A 24,949-nucleotide genomic window follows, 5' to 3' on the forward strand; every position below is an offset into this window, starting at 1 on the left:
AACTGTGAATGACTTAGCTATTCTCAGACAATTTCATAGAACTTATGATGAAAAATGCTCTTCACTTCTAGAGAGAGAACTGATGGGATCAGAATGGAGATTGAAGCATACTTTAAAAAAAACTTTTTCTTTTCTTTTTTTTTGTTCTGTGTTTTCTTTCACAACATGACTAATATGGAAATGTTTTGTATGACTTCACTTGCATAACCTCTATCAAATTTCTTGCCTTCTCAATGATAGGGTGGGAAAGGAGGGAATTTGGAACTCAAAGTTTTAAAAAATGAATGGTAAAAATTGTTTTTGCATGTAATTGCTAAAATGTTAGCATTTTAAAAAAAGAATAAATCTAAACATTGTCTGAGGACTAGTGGTAGTGGTAATGATTGTATACATGTTTGTAGAGCTTGTCACTCTAGAGCCACTAAAATTTCTACAGAGAGAAGGTATATGGAGAATAGTAAGTTCTTTATCTACAGCTAAGTGACACAGTAGGTAGGGCATGGACCCTGGAGTCAGGAGGTCCTGAATTCAAATCCAAATTCATACATGTGCTAGCTGTGTGACCCTGGGCAAGTCACTGATGAGTTTCCTCATCTGTCAAATGAGCTGGAGAAGGAAATGGCAAACTACTTCAGTGTCTTTGCTAAGAAAATCTCAAATAGGTTGACAAAGAGTTGGACATCACTGGTCAAGTAAACAACCAAAAATGTAAAAATCCTATAAAAATGAACATATAACCTCTAATTCTTGGGATAAGTGTATTAAGGTTCCATTTGGATGTTTGGAAACTAGTTTCAGCAGAATCTCCTTCTCTAATTGGGTGACAGATTGCACTGGATATGTAAAAGCAATTGGTGTTTACATTTAATACAGCTGTGCTCAACTAAATTAATTGCTTTTCACTTGAGGTCAGTTGAGGTTAAGTACTTGGTAAAATGAGAATAGAAGGTAAGCTCACTAAGGGCTGATATGGTTGCTTTCCATGTCCTATAGAGTGTCCAGGACCTTATGAATGTTTGACAGCTATTATTTTATGATAATAATGATCAAGTGTTTGCTACTTGTAGCTGTGTGGATAACATAAGGAGGTCTAGCACTCAGGCTCTTATCCTAAGAGTAATTAGTAATAAATTTATCCTCTAAATGGAGACTTCAGTTTCTGACCCTAGGTTTTTATTTCTTTCATATACTGTCTTTAGCCCATCTACCACATTTTCACAGTCTTTAACACCCCTAGCCTTGATATAAAACAGTAGATTGATCAATATACTCATTTACCAAGCAATTTGTGAGTTGGAGTTTTAGGTTCAAGATGTGTTTTCAGAGCAACTTTCATAGGTTCATAGGTGATGTCTCTTTTGTCCAAGAAGGCGCAGAGTTCATATACCTCTGAAATTGTCTCTGTTAGGGGCAGCCTGCAGGTTCCCAGCCAATTCCTATCCAAAAGAGGAACTTTGTCATGGAGAGCTTGAATCTTTTTCTCCCCTCCCAAACCCTTCACCCTCAACCTTGAGGATGTCTACTCTTTAAACCAATAGTACTAAGAACATAGCAATAATTCTAATCTATCATCTCCAACATATTCTTCCCTGATTAAAATTTAAGAGGTTCTGGTCACATTTTTATCAGAATACTCTAGGAATACTCTAGGATCCTTAGGATCTCCTAAGGATCAGGTTAACAACTGATCATTTCAGAATCATTACAAATTGATACAGTGATTCCCTAATAGTTCACATGTGTGGTTCCTCTTTGGGATGAGGCACAATGAATAAAAATATACAATCTGAGTAACTAATGTGCTTATGCATTGTGAAGGCCTCAAGCATGGGAGCTATGAGTGAGTGAAATAACTGTCTTCCAATTCCTGGCTCTCTGTGCTTCTTCTATTCTGGATCTTGTGCCTAAAAGAGTTTAGGGAACTAGTTTATTCCTAGAAAGGCAACATTAGAACCCATGTTGAAACAGGGCTTCTTTCCATGATTCTTGTGTCACACTGGTCAATAAGCAAGAAAATGGAAGTTATCTCCTCCTCTGTGGTTCAGGGATGCTTAGGGTCTTATTTGTGGTAAAACGCAAAGCTAAAATCAAATTTCCAATGGGATGCTTTTCCCAGAGGGGAAATCTTCAGGGATTTACCTGACATGCTGAAAGAGAACACCATTTCCTGTAATATACAATTTGCTTCCATCTAAAGTGCTTTCAATATGGAGCTGTCCCAGTGCTGAATCAGGGTATTTGACCAGCAGGCCAAGGGCCATCATATATAGGGGCTTCACAGATTCCAGGTTGGCTGCTCTTCCCCCCTTTCCAGGACTTGGAAGGTGACAGGTGGTTCGGGAACAGTTACCTGCATGGAAGAAAGATGTAAGGGAAGCATCTCTAAGTACCCATTAGCTGCTAGCTGAAATTTCCATGTGTTAGGTTTAGTTCTGCCATTTATTACCTGACAGAGAACTCTAACCAAGTATTACTTGTTGATGACAAAATGATATTGGAAAGATGTTGTTTCCTGCCATAAACCCCAATTTGTTTAGTCACTTAACATTTACTGAATGTTTACCATGTACAATAATAACAGTGCATTTCACTCATGATAACCCTGTAAGGTCACACAAGAATTGCCATTACCATCTTACAGATGAAGAATCATGCTTACAGAAGTGATGTCATTTGGCAATGGTTCTACAGCTACTAAATACAATTCATTGTGTTTGAGGCTAGAGGAAATACAGAAATAAATAAGACACAGTCCCTAACCTCAAGGAAGTTACAATCTAGTGAAAGGAAGAAAGACATGTACACAAACATAAATTAGAATATGTTAAGTTCGTTAAAGGAAAAACAGTTCTGAGATCAGATGAGAAATCACCTCCAGTTCGAGGGGTGAAACAAGGGTATATAGAGGGTTCACATTTCAGCTAGGCTATCAGCTAAGGAGAGGATCTTGTTTGAGATTAGAGACTAAGACTTTTTTTTGTAACTTATTTGCAAAAATACTCAATTTGCCTTTCACTCAGAAATGATGGCCAACATGGAAACCACCTAGTCCCATCACTAAAGTGTACCTTGTGCCTTCTACTTCCAGATTCAACTCAAAGCCTGAACTCCACAGTTCCCTAACTAGCACTGTATATCAATATACCAGTTGGTTTCTTCCTCACAACAGGCCAGTGTGAAAAATGGGAGCTCTCTGAATTCATATTACCTATTACAGATACAATGAGAGATTAAGTCCCTGTGGAACATAAGGTTCTTCTGTGGTAAAGATCAATATGATTATTTGGATTGATCTCCTTTCTGTAGCACATACATTCCCCCTTGTGTACTTCTATTTAATACTTATGTGATTAGGACAAATGACAACTTCTTTGAGCTAAAAGTTTCCTCATATATAAAACAAGGGGTGGAGAACAGTCCAGTTTTTTCAGCTCTATTCATACCTTGATGGTGGATCTGTGATCACAATATGGATAATCACTCCAGTGGTGGGAATTAAAATCTATCCCCCATCCCCAAATCTGGTTCAACTCTTATCCACGTCTTTCCATAAATCTCCCATAATGGATCCACCCAATGTGTCTGGGGCCTTTCTCTAGGTCTCTTGATATTGTCTGGATTCCAGTAAAGCATGTGGATGGTCATATCATATCTGTCATCAGATATCCCTCAAACCTGACTCATGACCAACTCATCTGTTTCAAGTCATGCATCTGATTTTATGCAATTTCTTTTGTGTAATTTTTTTGTTAGTTACACATTGCAGTCTATTCATGTCCACCTTGTGTCTTTCCATTTCCCTTTGCATTATCTAAAACTTATTTTGAAACTGTCATTTCATGACTTTATTTTACAAGAATATTGATTTTAATATGATGGGCCTATATTTCAAGAAAAAGCTTAGAGTCAATAAAAGTGCTACACAATTTCCCAGGTGCAACCCAGTCTCATTTCCTCCTATTCAATTATTCACCCAGTTCATTGTCTATATGCAATGTTTGTCCAAGATGGATGTACTGCTGGATCAACTCTAAGGGCTATCCATTCAGTGACACATTGTAACCTAATCAACAGACATTCTTCATCCACTTTTTCCTAAGTGGATAGTTAGACTTAATTCTTTTGAGTAACTATGGATCTCATTTAGGAAGCTCAGCAGAGCCCCAGGACTTGGTGCCATATAGAAAGAGGAGCACATATGGACTATCACCATCTATAAGCAACCTCTTTTCCACTTGGATTCTGTTGGAATCACTTAGTGACCAACACCTTTGTCAGACAGACATTTATCTATTCTACATCTTCCTTGATATTGATCATCACTGTTGCTGAACAAGGTTATTTAGGTGTCATATCTTTTAAGGAAACTTCTATAATTATAACATGTGGGAAAGACCTCCTTGGAGAAGAGCATTGAAGGTGACATTTTGCTCTATTGAATCAAACATGTTTATAGTATAAAATTCAACACAGAAGAATCTTGTATTTTCTGCCCCTTTAAGTTGCATCCTTTGAAGACATAGTTTGTTCTAGAACAGTGTGTGAAAGCCTCTAACTTTCTTAAACCATTTCAATGATGGCCTTTTGGAGATAGGTAAGTGGGTAATGTGATACAGTGAATAGAATGATGGCCTTCAAGTGAGGAAAATCTGAGTGTAAGTTCTGTTTTCCATACTTAGTAGCTATGTAACCCTAAGTCACTTAACCTTTTTGGGATTCAGTTTCTTCATCAAATGGAAAACATAATACCCACATCCTGCCAAGGGATTATTGTAAAGCTCACATTAGATAATCTATGTAAAGTACTTTGAAAATCTCTTAAAGCAATATATTAATGTCAATTACTCAATGGGTCACCTTGATCTTTTTTCTTTTTGTAATGAATCATTATGTTTTTCCAAGCACCTGCTACCAGATACGTTTAGAACTGATCCCTTAACGCCCTCAAAAATTGGTTGCCTCCAGCATGGGATGCATATACTTGGCCTAGTCCAGCTATTTTTCCCATATTTATTTTCTTTAGTGATATTTCTCTTTCCTCATACAGCATACCAGGGGTTATGTCAAGAGTTCAAATATGACAAGTAGCTCCACTGTTCATTAATGGAGAACATAATTTGTTATACAGATCATGACAGATCTTTTTCATTTTTCATGTTTTCCTTCTTCCAGTTTTATCCTTCAATGCTCTTGCGAGTGATCTGGCTTAATTGGGCCTCTTGTCAAGCTTTCTGTGAACCTGTTTTCTCCTCTACTGGTTCTATTTTATGAGGTGATACAGTTTATAATTTTTCTACCATCTTCCACAAGATTTTACAAATGTGTTTATATTCTCTGTTTACCATGAAAATCAAATGTTTGTCACCTGAAACAATTTCTAGGTTTTTAAAAATCTCCTCATTGTGGTAATTGATTTACATCCATTAAACTTCCCAAGGAAATGGTAATAGCCTGAGTTATAGCTGTTCTTTTAGCCATTTTTCAGTATCAATGGCTTTAAAAAATATATCAGTTTGGAATTTCCCCAACTCCATTCTTTATTTTTATTCACTACTATGGTGTTATCTTTGTTTTCACAGTTAATGTTCTGACTATATGGCTCCTATACTGGTAGCTGGTTGTTTCCCGTCTGATGGATGGTAATCGCTTTCATCTTTCATGATGTTATTCAGTTATTCAGTGCTCCTTGACTCATTCATACATATATATGTATATTATATATGCATACACACATATATACACATGCATATATGCATAAGGGTCTATAAGTCTTTGGCTTGTCTCATTAAAAAAAAAACCCAACTTCTGAATCATATTTTCTAGTATGTTTTTTTTAAGCTTTCTCTTTAACCATTTTTGTATCAAAGATATAAAACATTAAAGTATACACATATTTAATTCAGAAGATCACATTGAGTTTTCATGAAATTTCTCTACTTTCTCATACTCTGAAACAGATGTTGGGACATAAGTTGCAATGATCTTTTTGTATGTACTTACCATGAGCACTGCAATAAAAGGTTGCATGAAATGATGTTTCTTCCTGCCTTCGGAAACATGACAAAAATCAGTTTCTTTATTTGCCTATCCAAGAAGAAGCTGTGTGAGGACCATCCTTCCAAGTAGCTGGAACTTCTTTTTTCTTTTCTGGTTTCATTTATAGTGAGAATGTCAAGGTCAACATGACTCATTTCCTCTAGGTCCATTTGTCCATTTGTTGGCCACTGGACAAAGATGTCACATAGAGGGTATTAAGAGTTAAGTTGTTGGGTGTAGACAGTCCAAAATCATTCCCTTATCCACTACTGCACCATCATTGCAGAAGTGAAAAAGGGCTGGCTGGCTGCAACTGGAGGCCATTACATTTTTTTTTCTTTGTTTCTAATGATCAAAAAATTCATTAGCAATCAGCAAGCCTAATCATGATGAGCTTCCCCTGTTTAGCTAGGGTCTTAGCTAGTGACCACAGTCTATTGCCTAGACTATACACAAAGCATCTCCAATGGCACAGCCTGTGAGACCCTGGGGACACCTCCATCCACGATTAGCACTGGACTTTGTTGAGCCTTGTAATCCACTGTTAGAATTAATGCTTTAAGGTAAGAGAAAATATTTGTGGGATTGCTACTCAGTATTTAGAGGTGTTGACAGCAACAATCTGCTAGATAATGTGTACTGGGAAAGAGACAAAGAATAAGATAGTACACGCTGTTATGGAGTTCATGATACTGAAGGAGATTACAAAACATACATAAATAATTGTAACAGGGATTATATCTTTGCTCTAATTGATAAGTCCTTGACTCCATATTTTTAAACCAGTTGTTCCTGTAAAGCTTCCAAAAGTGTTGACTGATCTGGAAAGAACTGAAAGGCCAGAGAAGACATGATGGATAGTGTGGTCTAGGCACAACCTTGGAGAAGAGAGAGAAAAGGAAGACATGATGATAATGACCCAAAGAATAGTTGCTTCTGGCCCAGGGGAGGCTTTTCTGTCATGAGGCTATGATGCCAAAGTTACACTTCTGGACAAGAGGACTATGAGTTGAGCAGTGAGGTGTGGAAAACTGCAGTAGAATAACTCGAGGAAGAATCAGTATTCAGATTCAGATGGCCAGTGGCTGCCCTTGAAGAGGAGACAGACCTCTGTTAAGGAATCCCAGTTCTTATGTTCCCCAAGTGGACTTTGAGAGGTTCTGAGTAGAAAATCAGTGGAAGATGCTGGTAGATCCTGGTCTTAAGCACCAGAAATTCTTGGGTTGGGAACATACCTCTCAATTGTGGGCTGATTGGGTCTCAGGAGAAAACACAGAAACATTGTGGTACTTATTTAATATACATTGTTTGATTCCGTTTGATTCTATGGTAAAGAGTAAAACACTATATATTATATATTTTAATTATTATTATATGTATGTTATATATTTTATAATGCCTCACCATCATGGCTTGACTATATACTTGTACACACACACACATAATATGTACATGTACATATACACATGTGTACATATGCATACATATGCACACATGCATGTATATGTAATATATGTGGGCACACATATGCATTATATATTATATAGTCAAACTGTGATCACATAGTCAACTCTATTATATCACATTCACATGCTTAGAGTCCTTCGAAATACAGCATGAAGGGAGAAGAGCTTTAATTTCCAGTAAGGTAGATGTCAACAGCTTTAACTCACATAAACAAAAGTTCTTTGGGGTTCTCAGTAATTTTAAACAATGGTAAAGGTGTTCTGAGACCAAAATGTTTCAGGCCCACTGTCCTAATAGGGAGGATGCCTTTCCACTTACAAAAGGTGGAAATGGGGTGGAGGTCATCTTCTCTTTGAGAACTATAAGGTTTAGCATTTTTCCCGAGTTCCCTCTGGTGTTGAGTGAAGTATATAACTGTTGGAGTAAAGGTGAGACTGCCTGCATGTGGGTCCCCATTGCAGAAAAGGGTCAACCTAACTGGGCTATAACCCCCTCTGGTGGTTAAATAACTTCAAGTGCATCAATACAGACATTCAAAGCCCGCAATTTGGAAGATCATCGGGTAGAGATGAGAGAAAGCTTAATGAAGGAGGTAGTATTTGAACAGGGCAATAGACTAGAATAGGTAAGATATCATTTGGTGGAAGAGGGAGGAGTGGGAGAGTTCTAATCGTCTGGAATGACACAAGTAAAGGCATGGAGGTGGGAAAAAACAGGACATGTGTATGAATGTTGGGGAAGAGGGGAAAGAGCAAGCCCTCCAATTTAGCCAGAATGTAGTAGCTAAGAAAGTATGTGTGATAAGAAAGTGAGATTGTGGGCAGCCCTAACTGCTATACTAGGGAGATGGAACTAAATGTGAGAGATAATAGGGAACCACTGAAAAGATTTGAACGCAAGAATTGACATAAGCCTATTAAAGGAATGAGAGCTAAGTGGAATCTTAGTTGTACGTTTCTGCACTGTGAAATGCTCCTACAGGTATCTGAAGGAGACAGTGAATTATCTTTTCCAAACATCTGAATAGAACAGAAATGTATTTGCTCAGCTTAGACTTGGCATTGCGGTGGGCTACAAAAAGCAGTAGACTGGGGACTTAGATTAGAATCCCAGTTCTGCTCTCTACTGCCAGTGGGACTTTGGGCTAATCACTTCCCCGTGGGTCTCCGTTTCCTTATCTTTAAAATGAAGGGGCAGAATGAGACGATGTCTAAAGTTTTAGCTCTAAAACCTATGATGTGATATAGCTTTGCCTGGCAGAGAAGGGATGACAGGGCTCCCTCAGTCTTTTTTCTAGTAGGTGTATATGTACTGATTGCACATATATAATCTATATCAAATTGCTTACTGTCTTAGAGAAGGGAGAGGAGGAGGAGGAAGGCGGAGGAGGGAGGGAAAGAGAAAATTTGGAACTATTTGGAATTATTTTAAAAATTAATGTTAAAAATTGTCTTTACATAAAATTGGAAAAAATACAATACTACTTAAAAGGAAAAAAAGTGTATATGTATGCTTAACCTATAGACATGAGATATTTACCTCATTTATATAAATTCCAAATTAGATGTTTTTTATATACTGAACTCCTTGGAATAAAGACAGCAAATAATTCCAGTAGACTCGCAAGACCTGAGAACTGGCATCCTGAAGACAGAGAGCTTCAGAGCAGTAATAAACTGGCCTGGGATAGCTCTGGAAAGGCAAGAGTGGGGTTGGAGCATAGAGTTGGGACAAGAAAGGGGCAGACAAGTGAGGGAAAGGCCAGAGCCAGAGCATATGAGGTTGGGAAGCAGGGCAGAGAGACAGGAAGCACACATAGGAGGGATCTGCCCCCAGTCATGTTCCCTAGACCATGGGAAGAGGCACATGTGTACTTAAACTGGCTTTCCTCCAGGCCATAAAGAAGGAAGCAGTTAAGATTCCTTCCACAACATACTCTTTTTCTGGACAGTTTTTCCTCATTCATCACTTGCTTCCTAAAGATATTAAGCTCTGTTCCTGCTAGATTTTCTCAGATCTCTGGATTTCCTTTTTCTTTCTGTATGCATTCCTCATTCATTCATCCATGCATTTAACAAACACACTCTATGCTCATGTTAACATCTTATCCATCCACCATAAACTCCCCCCAGGGAGGTGTTTATGTGTTCTGTACCACAGACTGCCAGCTTTTCTGGTGCCCAACACATGGCTAGTTACGTGGATGGTACATTACACTCACTAAGGTGGGGAACAGGGAAGAGGACGGTTACAAGTAAGTTTTTGGTTATTTAAATTTGACATCTACATTTGAGTGAACCCAAGTCTTATTAGAACCCAATTTCCAATCATCAATTTTCTTCTTTTACTCACTCTCACACAAATCAAAGTGCCAGATGGTTAAATCTGGCATGTGGGAGTAAAGTGAATTTTTTAGCTCTTTTTTTCCCTTCTAATTAATAACAATTTATTTTAATGCTTTAAGGTTTATGAAGTACTTTTCTCACAATGTGTGAAGAAATGAAAATTTTATCCCTACTTAATAGATAAAAAAAACTCAGGTTCGGGGAAGCCATTTGACTTTATAGATATACGTCTTACAGAGATGAAGCTTGATTTTCTGATTTTAAGTCTAGTACTCTTTCCAAACACATGGTGTCTCTCATGTAATATTCACAACTCCCAGCAATATAACACTTGAAAGTTTACAAAATGCTTAAGCCATAGTTATCCTAGAATGGGAGTCAGGGAAAGGTGTTGGAATTTTCCTTGGAGGACGTACCCATGTTCATCCTGTGCACCTTCACTGCCTCCGTGAGCTCTGGAATTTCCAAAATGTCCACTTCTGCTTCCAAAATGTCGATGTTGGCAAAATTATCTGGTAACAAAATCTTCTGTGAGCGGAGAAAATTCACTTGAAAAGCAAAAGAAAATACAGTGAGTTAATGAACTTATTTTTAGTCTTGTGTTTATTCAAATCTTAATTATTTCTTTTCATCTTCTATGTATTTCCCCAATTTTCCAGTGGTGTTGACTCTCCTGGATAGTCTTTGATCTGAAACAATTTGTGATCCCTTTTGATTGGATTTGGATTTTGTTGCTTTAAATGTGATAAATATTTAGATTCACTTTCTTTCCTGTGTAAAAGTATAAGGGGCTAGGCTTGGTTCTGTCAGGTTTGGAGCTCCTAAGCCTATGCCTACAGGGCAGAACATACCCAGCCCTGGCACTTATCATTTTAATCCCTTGGCAAGAGATTGGGTCATTCCAGAAAGAGGCAGTTCTTTGCCATTTAGAGAAGAGCTGGTTGGGTGAGAAGCCTTGGTTGACAGGCTGTATTTGCAGGTCATCCCTGCCTGGACTGGAATGTGCTTGGTACAAATGGAGTCAACTCTAAAATCCTGTGTGAATTAACTAGGAGATGGAGAAGCGTATCTTGATGACTTTGTGATGGCTATAGTGAATAGTATCTGGGATCCTAATCACATCTTATTCTTAAAGCCCAACTCAGGTATAAATTCCTCCAGCTATTTTTATATAATCAAAAAGCTAGACAAGTCTTCAACTTGTTTATATCTTCTAAGAATGCTGAATAGGATGGAGAAGGGTGAAAGCGAGAGGCTCCTCCCAGACAGGAGAGAATATTCTGTTTTAAAACTTTGGGGAAGGTGATTTCATCCTCTGTTAGCCAATTTCATAGGCATTCCTTTTCTTCTCTTTTCTGTAAGATGATAGAGTTGGACAAGATGATTTCTAAGGTACCTTCCATGTCCAACATTCTCTGTTCTAAATAGTGGGGTAGGGGCTGACTCAGAAGGATCACTGGTCATTGGTGAGCTCTTTGAATCAATTTATTTTTCAGAAGGTTCCTCCTAGCTCTTATGCTCTATGATTCTATTTAGCTTGTGACAGTTTAAAGTTTTCCTACTCAATGGTCAGTAAAGGTTGAGAACAGCTTTTGTGTAATCATCTGGGACTCATCTCATAGTGAGAAGAACTGAGGCCTTGTAGAGACAAGCAGCAAGAACTTATTCAAGTTTCGCTCCCAAGATGATGGTAAAACCACTGCAGAAGTGATATTTCTTGAAGTTAAGGGTAGATTGCTTCCTACTAAACTATGGTGCTTCTCCAGAAACACTTGACACCAAAACTCAGAGCGTCCAGCAGCTACCTTTGTTCACAGGCAGTCACAAAATAAAAATGTAAAAATAGTCCTCAGGAGGACACAAGGGAGCCTAATGCTGAGTCATTTCCAAGTCACTGGGCTCTGCCACAACTCACACATAAACTTCCATTGAGCTAGGGCATAGCATAAGTCTGCCCTGTCATTTTTCCATAATGAGCATTAAGTGGGATCTGAATCATAGAATCTCAAGAGTTGGAAGGGGCTTCAGAAATCATCTAGTCTAAGTGCACTTGAATAGGAATTCCCTCTGCATAATCTCGGATACTTGGTCATCCTTTTGAGTATCTCAAATGCTGGAGAACTCTATCCCTTTATTTCACTTTTGGTGAAATTTCCCTATTAGGAACTTATTCCTTTTATCCTACTTAATTTTCCTTTCTGCAATTTAGACTTATTGTCTCCAATTCTGCTCTCAGGGGCCAACCAGAACAAATCATTATTTGATGTTGCATCCCCTCTCTTACATTTGTGGGGCATCTAGGGATAGAGGCCTAATGGGGAGGGAGAGAAGCAGAACATTTTAAAAACAAAATACAAGTGGCAGATGGGAGAAAAGTGGCCAGGAGTATAGTACAAACCAGCCCTTTTTGGCACTGCCTGAGAAGCTTTACAATCACCTATGAAACGGAACTCGCTGCACTCGCACTCGATCAGAGCCACATTTTCAGCCAGCCACAGTAGATTGTCTTCTGTCACCAGGGTAGGGTATTTTGCAATCAAGTCCAGGGGCAGGAAGCAGTAATGGACTTCCTCTTCAGTGTCCAGAAGTGGGGTGTCCATGAGTCCCAGGGGAGCTTTATCATGCAGCCCTAGAGTAGAAAAAGCAAAGGGGAGTTGAAATAGTAGTCAAAAAAACAATGAGTTTCTAGCACTGCTCTTATTCCTGTTCCAGAAGTCCCTGCAAAGCTTGGAAATGCAAGGGATACAATCCCTACCAAGGGACTTCTCTCTCTGCAGAAAAAAACAGTAGTCCCCATAACGTGGCAATTAGTAAAGGATGACAGGACCTCCTTTGTGAAGTTTTTGCTTAGGGACCCCAGTTATTAGCTCTGTTATCTGAGTTTTCAGGTAAGTTTTGAGCTTAGCATTTTTTTAAAAAGATGTCAAAACAACTGGTGTGACCTAGAGATTCTCAGTCATTAGTGTAGCTGTAATATTAATAACAACTGATAATAACTACTCAGATTTCCAGTTTTTTATACATTTTTCTTTGAACAACGATGAGAAGTAAGATATATCAGTATTATTGCAGGGTTTTTCTACAGGTGAGGAGACTGAAGTTCTAAGAGGTAAGGAGAAAGGAGTAGAGAAAAGGAAATAGACACAAGAAATGTCATGGAGCTAGAATTGTTAAGATCCTAAAAGCCTAGAAACCAGAGATCCGGAGCAAAGAAATCCTACAGGACTAACACAGGAATGGGCACAGTTGAAGACAGTACAGAAACTGATCATGGTAACATCTGGGGAGAACATAGCTATTTTCAAGGGGGCTATACCAGTGAAAGCTGGGCTTTTCATTGGAAACTCTGAAGGTTTGCTGATGCATTTCCAAGTCCTCCAGTAGTTCAGAGATGCTCTCTCAGCAACAGGGATATCTGCAGGCCTCACACGTAAATGGTGTTTCCCTTCCTTCAAATTATCTAGAGTCTGTTGAATAGAAAAGGTTATTGATTTGGTAACATTTAATCATCTAAGTTCCCTTAATGTGAAGAACAAAAGGGTAAGCAAAATCCAACTTACCTGGGGAAAGTGTTTTGATATTATGTCATCAAAAAGTAGTAATTTCTAGGACAACAAGATAACATGCTGAGAGTCACTCTAAAACACCCATTCACGTCTTTACTTTTGATTTTTAAAACAATTTTATGCTACTGTTCTCACTAAGTAACATATTACAGAGGGATGCCAGTAATACTGATATTCACATGGCATTCTTATTAACTAGAACCTGAATTTTAGCCATACTGAAAAAAGTTTGGCTGATTTTATATATACACACATACACAGACACATACACATGTACACAAGCCTTTTATATATGTGTGTATATGTGTATATGTATGTGTATGTGTGTCTATTGGTAGCCATTTCTAGGGTGAGGAGGCGGGGAAGAGATGGAAAGAAGAAAGGAAGTATATGATAACTATAATATTTAAAAGGAAAAGCAAGTTGTACATAATTGATTTGGAATTTTATGTGCAGTCCTCTTTTCTTCTATTTTGTTATGGAAATGCCTGTTTTATTTCTTAAGTTCAGAATAAAAAAATAAAAAGGTTTGACATTTTCTTCTCATTTTTCCCAACGAGTACATGATAGCCCTGAGATATAGTCCACATACCCAAACTAAAACATCTGTCATAATTTATATCTATTAAGTGATTGATACTTTTCAAAGTTCTTTCAAATGTAGTCATGTCCTTTTATTTTGATGACAGTTCTGGGATAGGATTGATACTGTTATCCCCATTTTACTGATCTAGAAACTGAAGCTCACCATGATTAAGTAGCTTGCCAGGGTCAACTCTCTGGGTCTCAGTTTCCTCATCTACACAATCAAGGGGTTGGACCAGATCACTTTGCAGATCCCTTCTACCTCTCAATCTATGACAGTTATGCTATGGTTAAGAATAGACTATTTGATTTAGCAATTAAGAAATCATGGGTAACTCTTGAGAGAAGTTTCAGTAGAATTATTTGCTTCTTCAGCTCTGGAAACAACAGTCCTCCTCTAAGCTCCTAATAATCCTTTATAATTCTGTACTACTTTAAGATTTACACAGTTCTTTCTTCATGGCACACTAGTGAGGTAAGCAGAACAAGTATTGATGGGGTGCTCAGTCCTAAAATCATGCCTCTGGAAGCCTCCCAATTTTTCAGGAGACCCCTGCCTGTGAGAAATTTTTCTTTTGTTGCAGAACACACGCTCTTATCAGAACAGACAGAGGGGTGCCTGACTCACGGATTTTTGTCCCTGGCTGGCCCAAGGACTCTTGTTTTTTGGTTTTTTTTTTTTATTTAACTTTTAACATTTATTTTCACAAAATTTTGGGTTACAAATTTTCTCCCCTTTTATCCCCTCCCCCCCCCACAAACCCAAGCATTCCACTTGCCCCTGTGACCAAACTGCTCTCTCCTCTATCCTCCCTCCCTGCCCTTGTCTCCGTCTTCTCTTTTGTCCTGTAGGGCCATATAGCTTTCTTAACTCCTTAACCTGTATTTCTTATTTCCTAGTGGTAAGAACATTACATTTGATCCTAACACTTTGAGTTCCAACTTCTTTAGCTCCCTCCCTCTCCACCCCTTCCCCTTGGAAGACAAGCAATTCAGTATAGGCCAAATCTGTGTAGTTGTGCAAATGATTTCCATACTAGTTGTGTTGTATAGGACTAACTATATTTCCCTCCATCCTATCCTGTCCCCCATTACTTCTATTCTCTTATGATCCTTTCCCTCCCCATGAGTGTCGACCTCGGATTGCATTCTCCTCCCCATGCCCTCCCCTCCATCCTCCCCCCCACCCTGCTTGTGCCCCTGTCCCCCACTCTCCTGTATTATGAGATAGGTTTTCCTATCAAAATGAGTGTGTATTTTATTCTTTTCTTTCGTGGAATGTGATGAGAGTAGACCTCATGTTTTTCTCTTGCCTCCCCTCTTTATCCCTCCACTAATAAGTCTTTTGCTTGCCTCTTTTATGAGAGATAATTTGTCCCATTCAACTTCTCCCTTTCTCCTCCCAATATTTCTCTCTCACTGCTTGATTTCATTTTTTTTAAAGATATGATCCCATCCTCTTCAATTCACTCTGTGCACTCTGTCTCTATGTATGTGTGCGTGTGTGCATGTGTGTGTATGTACTCCCACCCAGTACCCAGATACTGAAATGTTTCAAGAGTTACAAATATTGTCTTTCCATATAGGAATGTAAACAGTTCAACTTTAGTAAGTCCCTTATGACTTCTCTTTGCTGTTCACCTTTTCATGGTTCTTTTCATTCTTGTATTTGAAAGTCAAATTTTCTTTTCAGCTCTGGTCTTTTCATCAAGAATGCTTGAAAATCCTCTATTTCATTGAAAGACCAATTTTTCCCCTGAAGTATTATAGTCAGTTTTGCTGGGTAGGTGATTCTTGGTTTTAGTCCTAGTTCCTTTGACTTCTGGAATATCCTATTCCATGCCCTTCGATCCCTTAATGTAGAAGCTGCTAGATCTTGTGTTATCCTGATTGTATTTCCACAATACTTGAATTGTTTCTTTCTAGCTGCTTGCAATATTTTCTCTTTCACCTGGGAATTCTGGAATTTGGCCACAATGTTCCTAGGAGTTTCTCTTTTTGGATCTCTTTCATGAGGTGTTCTGCGGATTCCTTGAATATTTATTTTGCCCTCTGGTTCTAGAATCTCAGGGCAGTTTTCCTTGATAATTTCATGGAAGATGATGTCTAGGCTCTTCTTTTGATCATGGTTTTCAGGTAGTCCCAGAATTTTTACATTGTCTCTCCTGATTCTATTTTCCAGGTCAGTTGTTTTTCCAATAAGATATTTCACATTATCTTCCATTTTTCGAATCTTCTCGCTATGTTCTGTGATATCTGTCTTTCTCATAAAGTCCTTAGCGTCCATCTGTGCCATTCCAGTTTTGAAAGATCTATTTTCTTCAGTGAGCTTTTGAATCTCCTTTTCCATTTGGCTAATTCTGCTTTTGAAAGCATTCTTCTCCTCATTGGCCTTTTGAACCTCTTTTGCCAATTGAGTTAGGCTAGTTTTCAAGGTGTTAATTTCTTCAACATTTTTTTGGGTCTCCTTTAGCAGGGAGCTGATCTGCTTTTCATGCTTCTCTTTCATCCCTCTCATTTCTCTTCCCAGTTTTTCCTCCACCTCTCTAACTTGATTTTCAAAATTCTTTTTGAGCTCTTCCATGGCCTGAGCCCATTGGGTGGGCTGGGACACAGAATCCTTGATTTCTGTGTCTTTGCCTGATGGTAAGCATTGTTCTTCCTCATCAGAAAGGAAGGGAGGAAGTGTCTTTTCTCTGAGAAAGTACCCTTCAATAGTTTTATTTCTTTTCCCTTTTCTGGGCATTTTCCCCAGCCAGTGGCTTGACCTCTGAATATTCTCCTCACACCCACCTCACCTCCTGATCCTCCCAGCCAGCGTTTGGGGTCTGAGATTCAAATGCTGCTTCCTGCCTTAGGGCTTTTGGCGGGGGCAGGGCTGCTATTCAGTGTGAGAATTAAGTTCAGATGTTCAGGTCAGGGCAGGGCCACCTCTCAGGCACAGTTCCCTCAGGGGGTTTATGCACAGACCTTCCACAATGGATCCAGGCTCCCGCCCGCTTGGGGAGCCCCGGTCTGCAGCCGCCTCTCAGCTTCTATCTCCCGGGGGGGCCCGAGCCATGGGGGCACCCCACTCCCCTCTCGACCCTCCAAAGAGACTCTCTCACCGACCCTCATCACCTGTGGGTGGGGGGGCTTGTGCAGCCGCTGGAGATCCCGTCCCTGAAGCCTGCTCGGATCTGTACCTCTCGGAACCGCGGCCGCCGCAGGTCTGGGCTGGGCTCCGTGTCTGCAGCGCTACGGACCTTTTGCGAGAGGTTTGCAGGTCCCTCTGTGGGTGGAAGGACCCGCGTGGCCACTGGAGATCCCGTCCCTGAAGCCCGCTCAGATCTTTTCCTCATGGTGTTGCGGCCGCTGCAGGGCTGCACTCAGCTCCCAGTCCCGGCACCCAGTCCGCAGCGTGAAGGACCCCCCGCGAGAGGTTTGCAGGTCTCTCTGGAACAAAAATCTCCCTTGCTCCAATATTCCGTGGCCTCTGGGTGCAGAATTCACCGTGAGTTGGTCCCCTCTAGCCGTTCTGTGGGTTGTGGGTTCAGAGCTATGTGTATGTGCATCTTTCTACTCCGCCATCTTGGCTCCGCCCTAGCCCAAGGACTCTTACTGATGCCAGATCCCCAAGGTCTATGCTTCTGATTACTCCCTCCACTTTCCCATCTGTAGCTCCCAAAGACACCTGGTCCTAAGATGACCTAATTAGCATCCCTGGCATTTCTTTCCTATGCCCCTTTTCCATACAAATCTCAGCACTTAGTCCTTAGTCTCTTGCAGGGTTCCCATAAGAACCCTTGCCCACTTTTGCCACTTGACTAAGAGAAAGCTTGAGTGTGTGAATTCATTCCAGGCAACTCTGCCTTGTCATTCTTGGGGTCCCAGAACCCCCAAAACCTCTTTAGTATTATCGTTCCTATTTTCCAGATAACCTATGCATCAACTGAGGTACTTAAATCAATCCTCCCTCCTCTGACAGAATGCCTGGGTTCTATCTTGAGAGTTTCTTTCTTATCATCTATATGGCTCTTGTTTTCCCCCACTCAGGGATATTCATTTCCTGAGAACACCTAAATGGGGCTCGTTTCTAACCCTTTCTAGCAAATAATAATCTTCCCCCACAAATTTGACTGTAAAGCAAATTTTTCACAAGTCGTGTAAAGAATAGTAGATCACATCATGATAGTTACACAACCAACTAACAAATACAGAGAATACAAAATCAAACTCTCCCCCATTTCTAAACTTCCTAATTACAGTTAAGGGTACCACCATCCTCCCAATTACTCATGCTCACAACCTCAGTGTCACCCTCCACTATTTCTCAGCCCTCATATCTAATCTGTTGCCAAGGCCCATACATCTCACCTCTGAAACATCTCTTGAACACTCCCCCTCTCTCCTCTGACACTGTCCCCACTCTGGTGCAGGCCCTCCTTACTGCACACCTGGAGTACTGCACTAGCCTGATGGTAGGTGTCACTGCCTCAAGTCTCTCCCCACTCCAATCCATCCTCCCCTCAGCTGTCAAGCTTTCTAGGGCTCAAGTGTGACTATGACCTCCTCCTATTCAAAGACACCAGTGCCTCCCTATCACCTTCTGGATCAAATATAAAATCCTGTTTGGATTCAAAGCCCTTCACACCCTTGTCCTCCCTACCTTTCCTGTCTTCTTCATTTTCCTCACCCTCATGTACTGGCCTTCTGGCTGTTCCTCACAGAAGCATAAGACATCTCATCTCCCAACTGCCTGCCTTTTTACTGGCTGTCCTTGTGCCTACAATTCTCTGTCACCAATTGCTCCAAGTCCCAGATAAAATCTCACCTTCTATGAGAAGGCTTTCTTCATCTTCCTTAATCCCTTTACTCTGTTGATCTTGTAAAAATCTTATTTGTACACAGTTGCCCATTGTCCTCCCCCATTAGTCTGTGAGCTCCTTGAGAGGAAGAATTTTTTTTTAGCCTTTCTTTGTATCCTCAGTGCTTAGCAGAGTGCCTGGCACTGGAAGCTGTATGGAATTAATAAGGATAGGAAGGGAGAGCAGGGGAGGAAAGAAGAGAGGAGAGGACTATTTGCTTTCTTGTGGAGAGTGGCATTCTTCTCCTAAGAGAATAGAACAAAAGAGAAGAGAAAGGAGGATTAAAGGGTCAGAATTTTTAAGGTAGAGACCAGAAAGAGAAAGAAATTCCCAACCAATGGTTTCTGTTTTCTCAGGTAAGTGTAAGGGACATCCTCTGTTGAGAGGGAGGTTTTATGGGGAGAAGAGTAGGTTTGCAACAGCTATTATAGGGATTGTGATCTTTCTTCAATATGTTCAGCTTACCCCATCCTCCTCTCAACACCTTGTATTATACTTCTCTGTGTAGCTGTGGAACTTACACTCCTCCAGAGCAGACATTTTCATTTTTGTCTTTGTATTTCCAGTCCTCAATGACAATTTATTGAATTGAAAAGCAGAATCATAATTATAGCATTTAGAAGAGAATTTTAGAGATCATCTAGTCCAATATGTTCATATTATAGATGAAGAAACTGAGGTATAGAGAAATTAAGTAACTTGTCCAGTGCCCCATAGCTACTAAAACAGCTAGGGGGTGCAATGGATAGAACCTTGGGTTTAGAGTCAGGACAACTTGAATTCAAATCCAGTCTCAGACACTTGGCAAGTCACTTAACCTTAGCCTGCCTCAGTTCCCTCAATAGGAAAACGGAGATAACAATAGCCCCTATCTCCAGGATTGTTGAGAATCAAATGAGACAATATTTGTGAAGTGCTCAGCAGAGTGCCTGGCACATAGTAGGTGCTTACTAATTCTTTGTTCCCTTGTTTCCCTAATATGTGACAGAAACTGGGTTTAAGTTCAGGTCCTCTGACTCCAAATTCAATGTTCTTTCCACTACACTATGCTGCCTTTGAGTTTATAACCAAAATACTTAAAAAGTTCATGGGATCAGAGATTTAGAACTGGAAGAAACCTTTTAAGTAATCTAGTTCAACCTGTCATTTCACACATAAGAAGAATGTGTATCCCTAAACAACTGATTTCCTCTTGCCTAAGATGTCCATCAGCCAACATTTATTAAGTGCTTACTATGTGCCAAGCACTGTGCTAAGTGCTGGAAATTCAAAGAAAGGCAAAAACACATTCTCTGCCTCACATGCTAATGGGATATAATTAAGATAAGTAGATAGTAGTATGCTAGCAGAGTACAAAAATGTGTTAACACAATGTTATCACTTTGCAAAGGGTGAAAAAGCTCGGATTGAATTAGAAGGGGAGCTCAGCCATAAGTTAGGAAAAGATTTGCCATGCTCTTGGAAGGCCTTTAAAAAGTTAGCTTTCCGACTCTGGAGTTACTCCAGGAGGAAGCCAAAAGTTAAGGAAGAAGCTAGCACCTGAGAGGGATCACTCTTCACCTTTTCCTCCCTCCTTCCTTCCTCACTCATGGAGTCTGAACAGTGGAGCCACTCTACTTAGGTCAAGATATGACATCTGTTGATGACTGGGGGAATGGGTGAGAGGGTCAGGTAGATCAAATTCAAGCTATAGCTGTTGAATGCAGTCACCAGGGAAGAGACATAATAGTCTATGGGGACATGGACAAAGAGAGGAACAACATCCAAGTAAGGAAGTAGCTCTCTGGCAACAGAGGAGAGAGCTATAACGTCAAGAAAGAATTGGTCCAGGGAGAGTTGAGCTGAAAAGAGAAACAGATAAAAAGAGTCCAACAGAGATGTTGCACCTAGTGGAGAATGCAGTGTGGATGCCATGAGGAAAGAACTGAGTTGGCAGCTGCCTTGGCCATGTGTGCTCTCTACATACGTGCTTTTGTACTCCACTCCTCTCATGAGTGTATATTTGTGGAAGAATGAGCCCCATTTTATGCATAAAGCCGAGAACATTTGGTAGCTACTTTTCCTACTGTTGTGGTTCTGAGCTAGCTGTTAAAGGAAATCTCACTGGTGGGCCTTGTGAACTACAGTTTTAGAAGTGAAGACTCATAAGTGACCCCTTTGAACCTGTGAGAATGGTCACCCTCTGAGGAAGTCAACTTTCAAGTTCTAAAATGATATGGGGAGGTGGTGTAGAGGAGGGGCTGCATATTGATGAAGAAGCAGAGGCCCACAGACATGATGTGACTTCTTCAAAGGCACACATGTGGAAGAGTTGGAATATGAACCTAGTTTTTCTGACTCCAAATCCAATGCTCTTCTCCCCTCCACCCAGTTATGCTGCCACATTTGTCCTGGGCTGTATCCTCTAAGAAGAGGATGTTTGGTTACCATGCCATATTTAAAATAAAACAAATCACATTTCAGTCCTTGTCTGTTGGGATGTGCCAATCAAAAGCATGGATTTTTTATCCATGCTCAGGACTAACAAACTAGTTGTGTGTACGTTCAGGGTGGGCTCTTCAAAACTTCTAGAAGGAGAACTCCATCAGCAAATCATCTTTATCTTTATCTTGAGTCATTATGTTGGATGGTTATGAGTTTATCAACATTCATAAACAAGTTACACCACAGAGAAAAAAGTCTTGCTATGGCTTTATTCATTTGGCCTCGTTGGATTTAGAGCTCGAAGGGAGCTTGAAATGATCTCATTTTACAGATGAGGAAATCGTGGCATAGAGAGGGAAAGGACCTTTGAAATCAGTTTCTTATTTCACAGACGAAAGAACCAAAATCTAGAGAGGGAAAATAACTGATCCAAAATCACAGTGAGCGGTAAATCACAGTAGGGAGTAGTTTTAGAGAACTCCAACGTAGGTCATGACAGGAGTTGCAAGGGACCTTAGAAGTTATTTAATCCCACTCCATTTTACAGAGAAACTGAGGCAGCAGAGTTAAATCCCTAAATTTAAAATCCATTGCTTTTGGCACCATGTCATGCTGCTTCATTTCTGAAAAAAGGGTAGTACTCTGCTCCAAAACCATGAAGAATGAGAGACTGCTGCTCATCTTTTTCCCATACTGGCACCATTTGCGATAAACACAAGAAGCGGCCCAAAAGAGCACATGGAAAGCAGGCGTATTTGAGTGGCTGGCTGGTTGTGGACTGCTTGCTCACAAGTGCAGCAATGACACTCCAAGCTTGGCACTCCACAGGAGGCAGCAAGAAAGGAAATAGAAGCTCTGTGTGCTATAAACACATGTTCCCTGTGGATTTCTGAGATAACACAAAAAGGGGTGCCTTTGCTGGGACTCTTAGTTGAAGGCCAAGGCTGTTTTATAATCAGTTTTAGTAGTCACTCTTCAGGCCCAGAGGGAAGCAACTTGACCAAAGTCATATACACACAAAGGAGAAAAACCGGGATTCAAATCCAAGTCCTCTGACTCCAAATCCAGTGCTGTCTTCACTATGTCACATTGATTGTCCCAAATGTCTTTGAGAGGAGTGATGCTGAGAGGTCCAATGGCAGATAGAAAAGAAGCAGTCAAGGGATTTTGCCATGAATACACTCAATTTTAGGAAATGTTGGGATTACAATGTAGAGTACTTGATTGTCTAAATTATAGCTTGCACATGATATGCCAAAACCAAAGTATTAGGCAGCATTTTCTTTTATTTTTTAAAGTTTTTCTGAGCCCCATGAACTCAGAGAAAATGAATGGGAAATGGCCAGAAACAGCAATAGTATACACACATACACATACAACTTTAAGATTTTTTTGAACTGTGGCTGTGATTTCCTTGGTATCGGGAATGACTGCAGCAAAGATGCCTTCTCCTAATGCAGTCTGGCACTTGGGCCACAGTGACTGGAGTTGGAGAATTGCCTGGGGCACTGAAAAGTTAAGTGACTTTCCTGAGGTCATACAGACAATATCTGTTAAAGGCATAACTCAAATCTGTTTTCCCAACTCCCAGGCTAGTTCTCTATCCATTATGACTTGCTGCCTCCCCACTTACAAAGTATTTTCCCCTTCTTCCCATCTTCTCCCTTCTCAACAGACTGTCCTCACAATTATCCCCACTCTTTCTCACTCTTATCTACTGGTTTCTTCCTTGCTGTCTACAAACATGCCCACGTCTCCTCCATTCTTAAAAAAACCAAACGAACAAAACTTCCTAACTTTATAATTCTACATCTCTCTTGTCCTTCATGGTTAAACTGCTTGAGGAAGTCATGATGCCTCTACTTCCTCTCTTCTCACTTGCTTCTAAACCCTTTGCAATCTGGTTGCAGCCTCAATTGAAATAGTTCTTTCCAAAATTATAAATGATCTTTTAATTGCCTAATCTAAGGGCCCTTTATCAGGACTTAATTCTTTTAAACTTTTGCAACATTTGCCATGGATGGTCACCCTCTCCTTCTGGATACTCCCTCTTCTCTTTCCTGGATCTTCTCCTGCCTGTCTGACCATTCCTTACAGTCCCCTTTGCAAGTTCTTCATCTAGGTCATTTCCACTAAGTGTAGGAATCTCCCAGACTGTTCTGGGCTCTCTGGATTCAGTTTTCATCCCTGTACTGATGATTCTTAAATCTATATATCCAGCCTCTAGTCTCTCCTCTGAGCTATAGTCTTGCATCACCAATTGCCTTTTCAGCATCTTGAACTGGATATTCATAGGCATTTTAAATTCACCATATTTGAAACAGAAGTCATGTCTTCTCCCTCTGCCCCCAAATCCCTCTTCTTAACTTCCCCATTGCTGTTGAGAGCACTACCATTATCTTAGTCATCCTGGCCCACCACCTCAGTGACATCCTCAGTTTCTCATTCTCACTCTCCCCACATACAATCCAATCCAAATCCCATCATTTGTTCCTTCACAAAATATCGTGGATACCTCTCCCATTTCTCTGCCCATATAGTTCCTTATCACTCTTCTCCTGGAACAACGCAATAGCCTTTTAATTAGTCTCTGTACCTCAAGACTCTCCCACTCCAACCCATTTTCAATTCAGTTGCCAAGGTGATTTTTCTACAATTGCCATCCTGATCAATGATCTTCTGTTGCTCCCTTCTACCTCTAGGATCAAATAGAAATTATATTTGGCATTTAAAACTGCATAACCTGGACCCTTCCTACCTTTCCAGTCTTTTCATACTTTTTTCCACGTATCCTCTGACTACAGTGGCCTACTGGCTGTTTCTCCTGTCTCCATGTCTTTGCACCCTCTACCTCTTCCATGCCCAAAATGCTCTTACCCTTCCTTTTTGCCTCTTTGTTTCCCTGGAGTTCTTCCATATTCAGCTCAAATCCTTCTTTCTGTAAGAAGCCTTTCCTGGTCCCCCCAGCTACAAATTTTCCTTCCTTCTCAGATTACCTTCCACGTACTCTGTACATTTCTTGTGTGTGCCTAGTTATTCAATGTTGTCTCCTCCATTAGAATATAAGCTTCTGTTTTTCACCATCCTCTCTATCACCAGCTCTTAGCACAGTACCTGGTAAATAATTAGTAGTTAAATGCTATGGCAGGACTGATATTTAGAAGGCTAAAGCTAGGCTTGGAAATGAGGTTTAAACTAAGTGTGCCTCTCATAAAGGGATGAGGGAATGAGGAAAAGTATGTTGGTTTTATGGAATTCAAAATAAAATTAAATCAGCAAGTATTTGTTGGATGCCCTTACTGAGATAGGTGCTGTAGGGAATGCAAAAAAGTCAGTCTCCACTCTAAAGGAGTTTATAATCCAGCTTCTACCATTCCCTTCATTCTACATACCTTTCTGAAAGATTTCTTTACATTTCAGATACTCTTTATTTGACATGCTTACAAAGTATACTGACAAATAAACTAGGATTCTTTTCTTGATTTAAAGAATGAAATCAGTCTGAAACATGGAAGATTTTAGCCTGCAGTAGCCAATAAAGGGAGAGGAACTTCTGTAACTAGAGGCAAGTAAAATCACATCTTCATTTTTATCTGCTGAATTTGAGGGAAATTCACTGTACTTAAAATAAAGACTCGAGAATCTCTTCTACCTACCTTTTCACAAGAGAGACTTTGAT

General features: G+C 40.1%; 1 protein-coding gene across 5 annotated transcripts in view; it reads right to left on the reverse strand.

The window, feature by feature from the left end:
• The window catches only part of KCTD19 (potassium channel tetramerization domain containing 19), a 44,635-nt gene that overhangs the window by 12,562 nt on the left and 7,124 nt on the right, over positions 1–24,949 (reverse strand). For 4 of the 5 annotated variants that reach the window (XR_011972838.1, XM_072636032.1, XM_072636029.1 and 1 more), the window contains exons 3-8: positions 13,409–13,453; positions 13,165–13,315; positions 12,286–12,477; positions 10,265–10,396; positions 2,140–2,350; positions 1,279–1,436 (exon numbers count right to left, since the gene is read on the reverse strand). Coding sequence is in view for 4 of the 5 variants with exons in the window: in XM_072636032.1 (XP_072492133.1) it covers positions 1,279–1,436; positions 2,140–2,350; positions 10,265–10,396; positions 12,286–12,477; positions 13,165–13,315; positions 13,409–13,453 (889 nt within the window). In the remaining variant the exon portion in view is untranslated. The remainder of the gene's footprint in view (positions 1–1,278; positions 1,437–2,139; positions 2,351–10,264; positions 10,397–12,285; positions 12,478–13,164; positions 13,316–13,408; positions 13,454–24,949) is intronic. The other variant, XM_072636031.1, reaches the window with a different exon arrangement.

Source organism: Notamacropus eugenii, chromosome 1 (genome assembly GCF_028372415.1).
Source record: "Notamacropus eugenii isolate mMacEug1 chromosome 1, mMacEug1.pri_v2, whole genome shotgun sequence".
Taxonomy (NCBI): Eukaryota; Metazoa; Chordata; class Mammalia; order Diprotodontia; family Macropodidae; genus Notamacropus; species Notamacropus eugenii.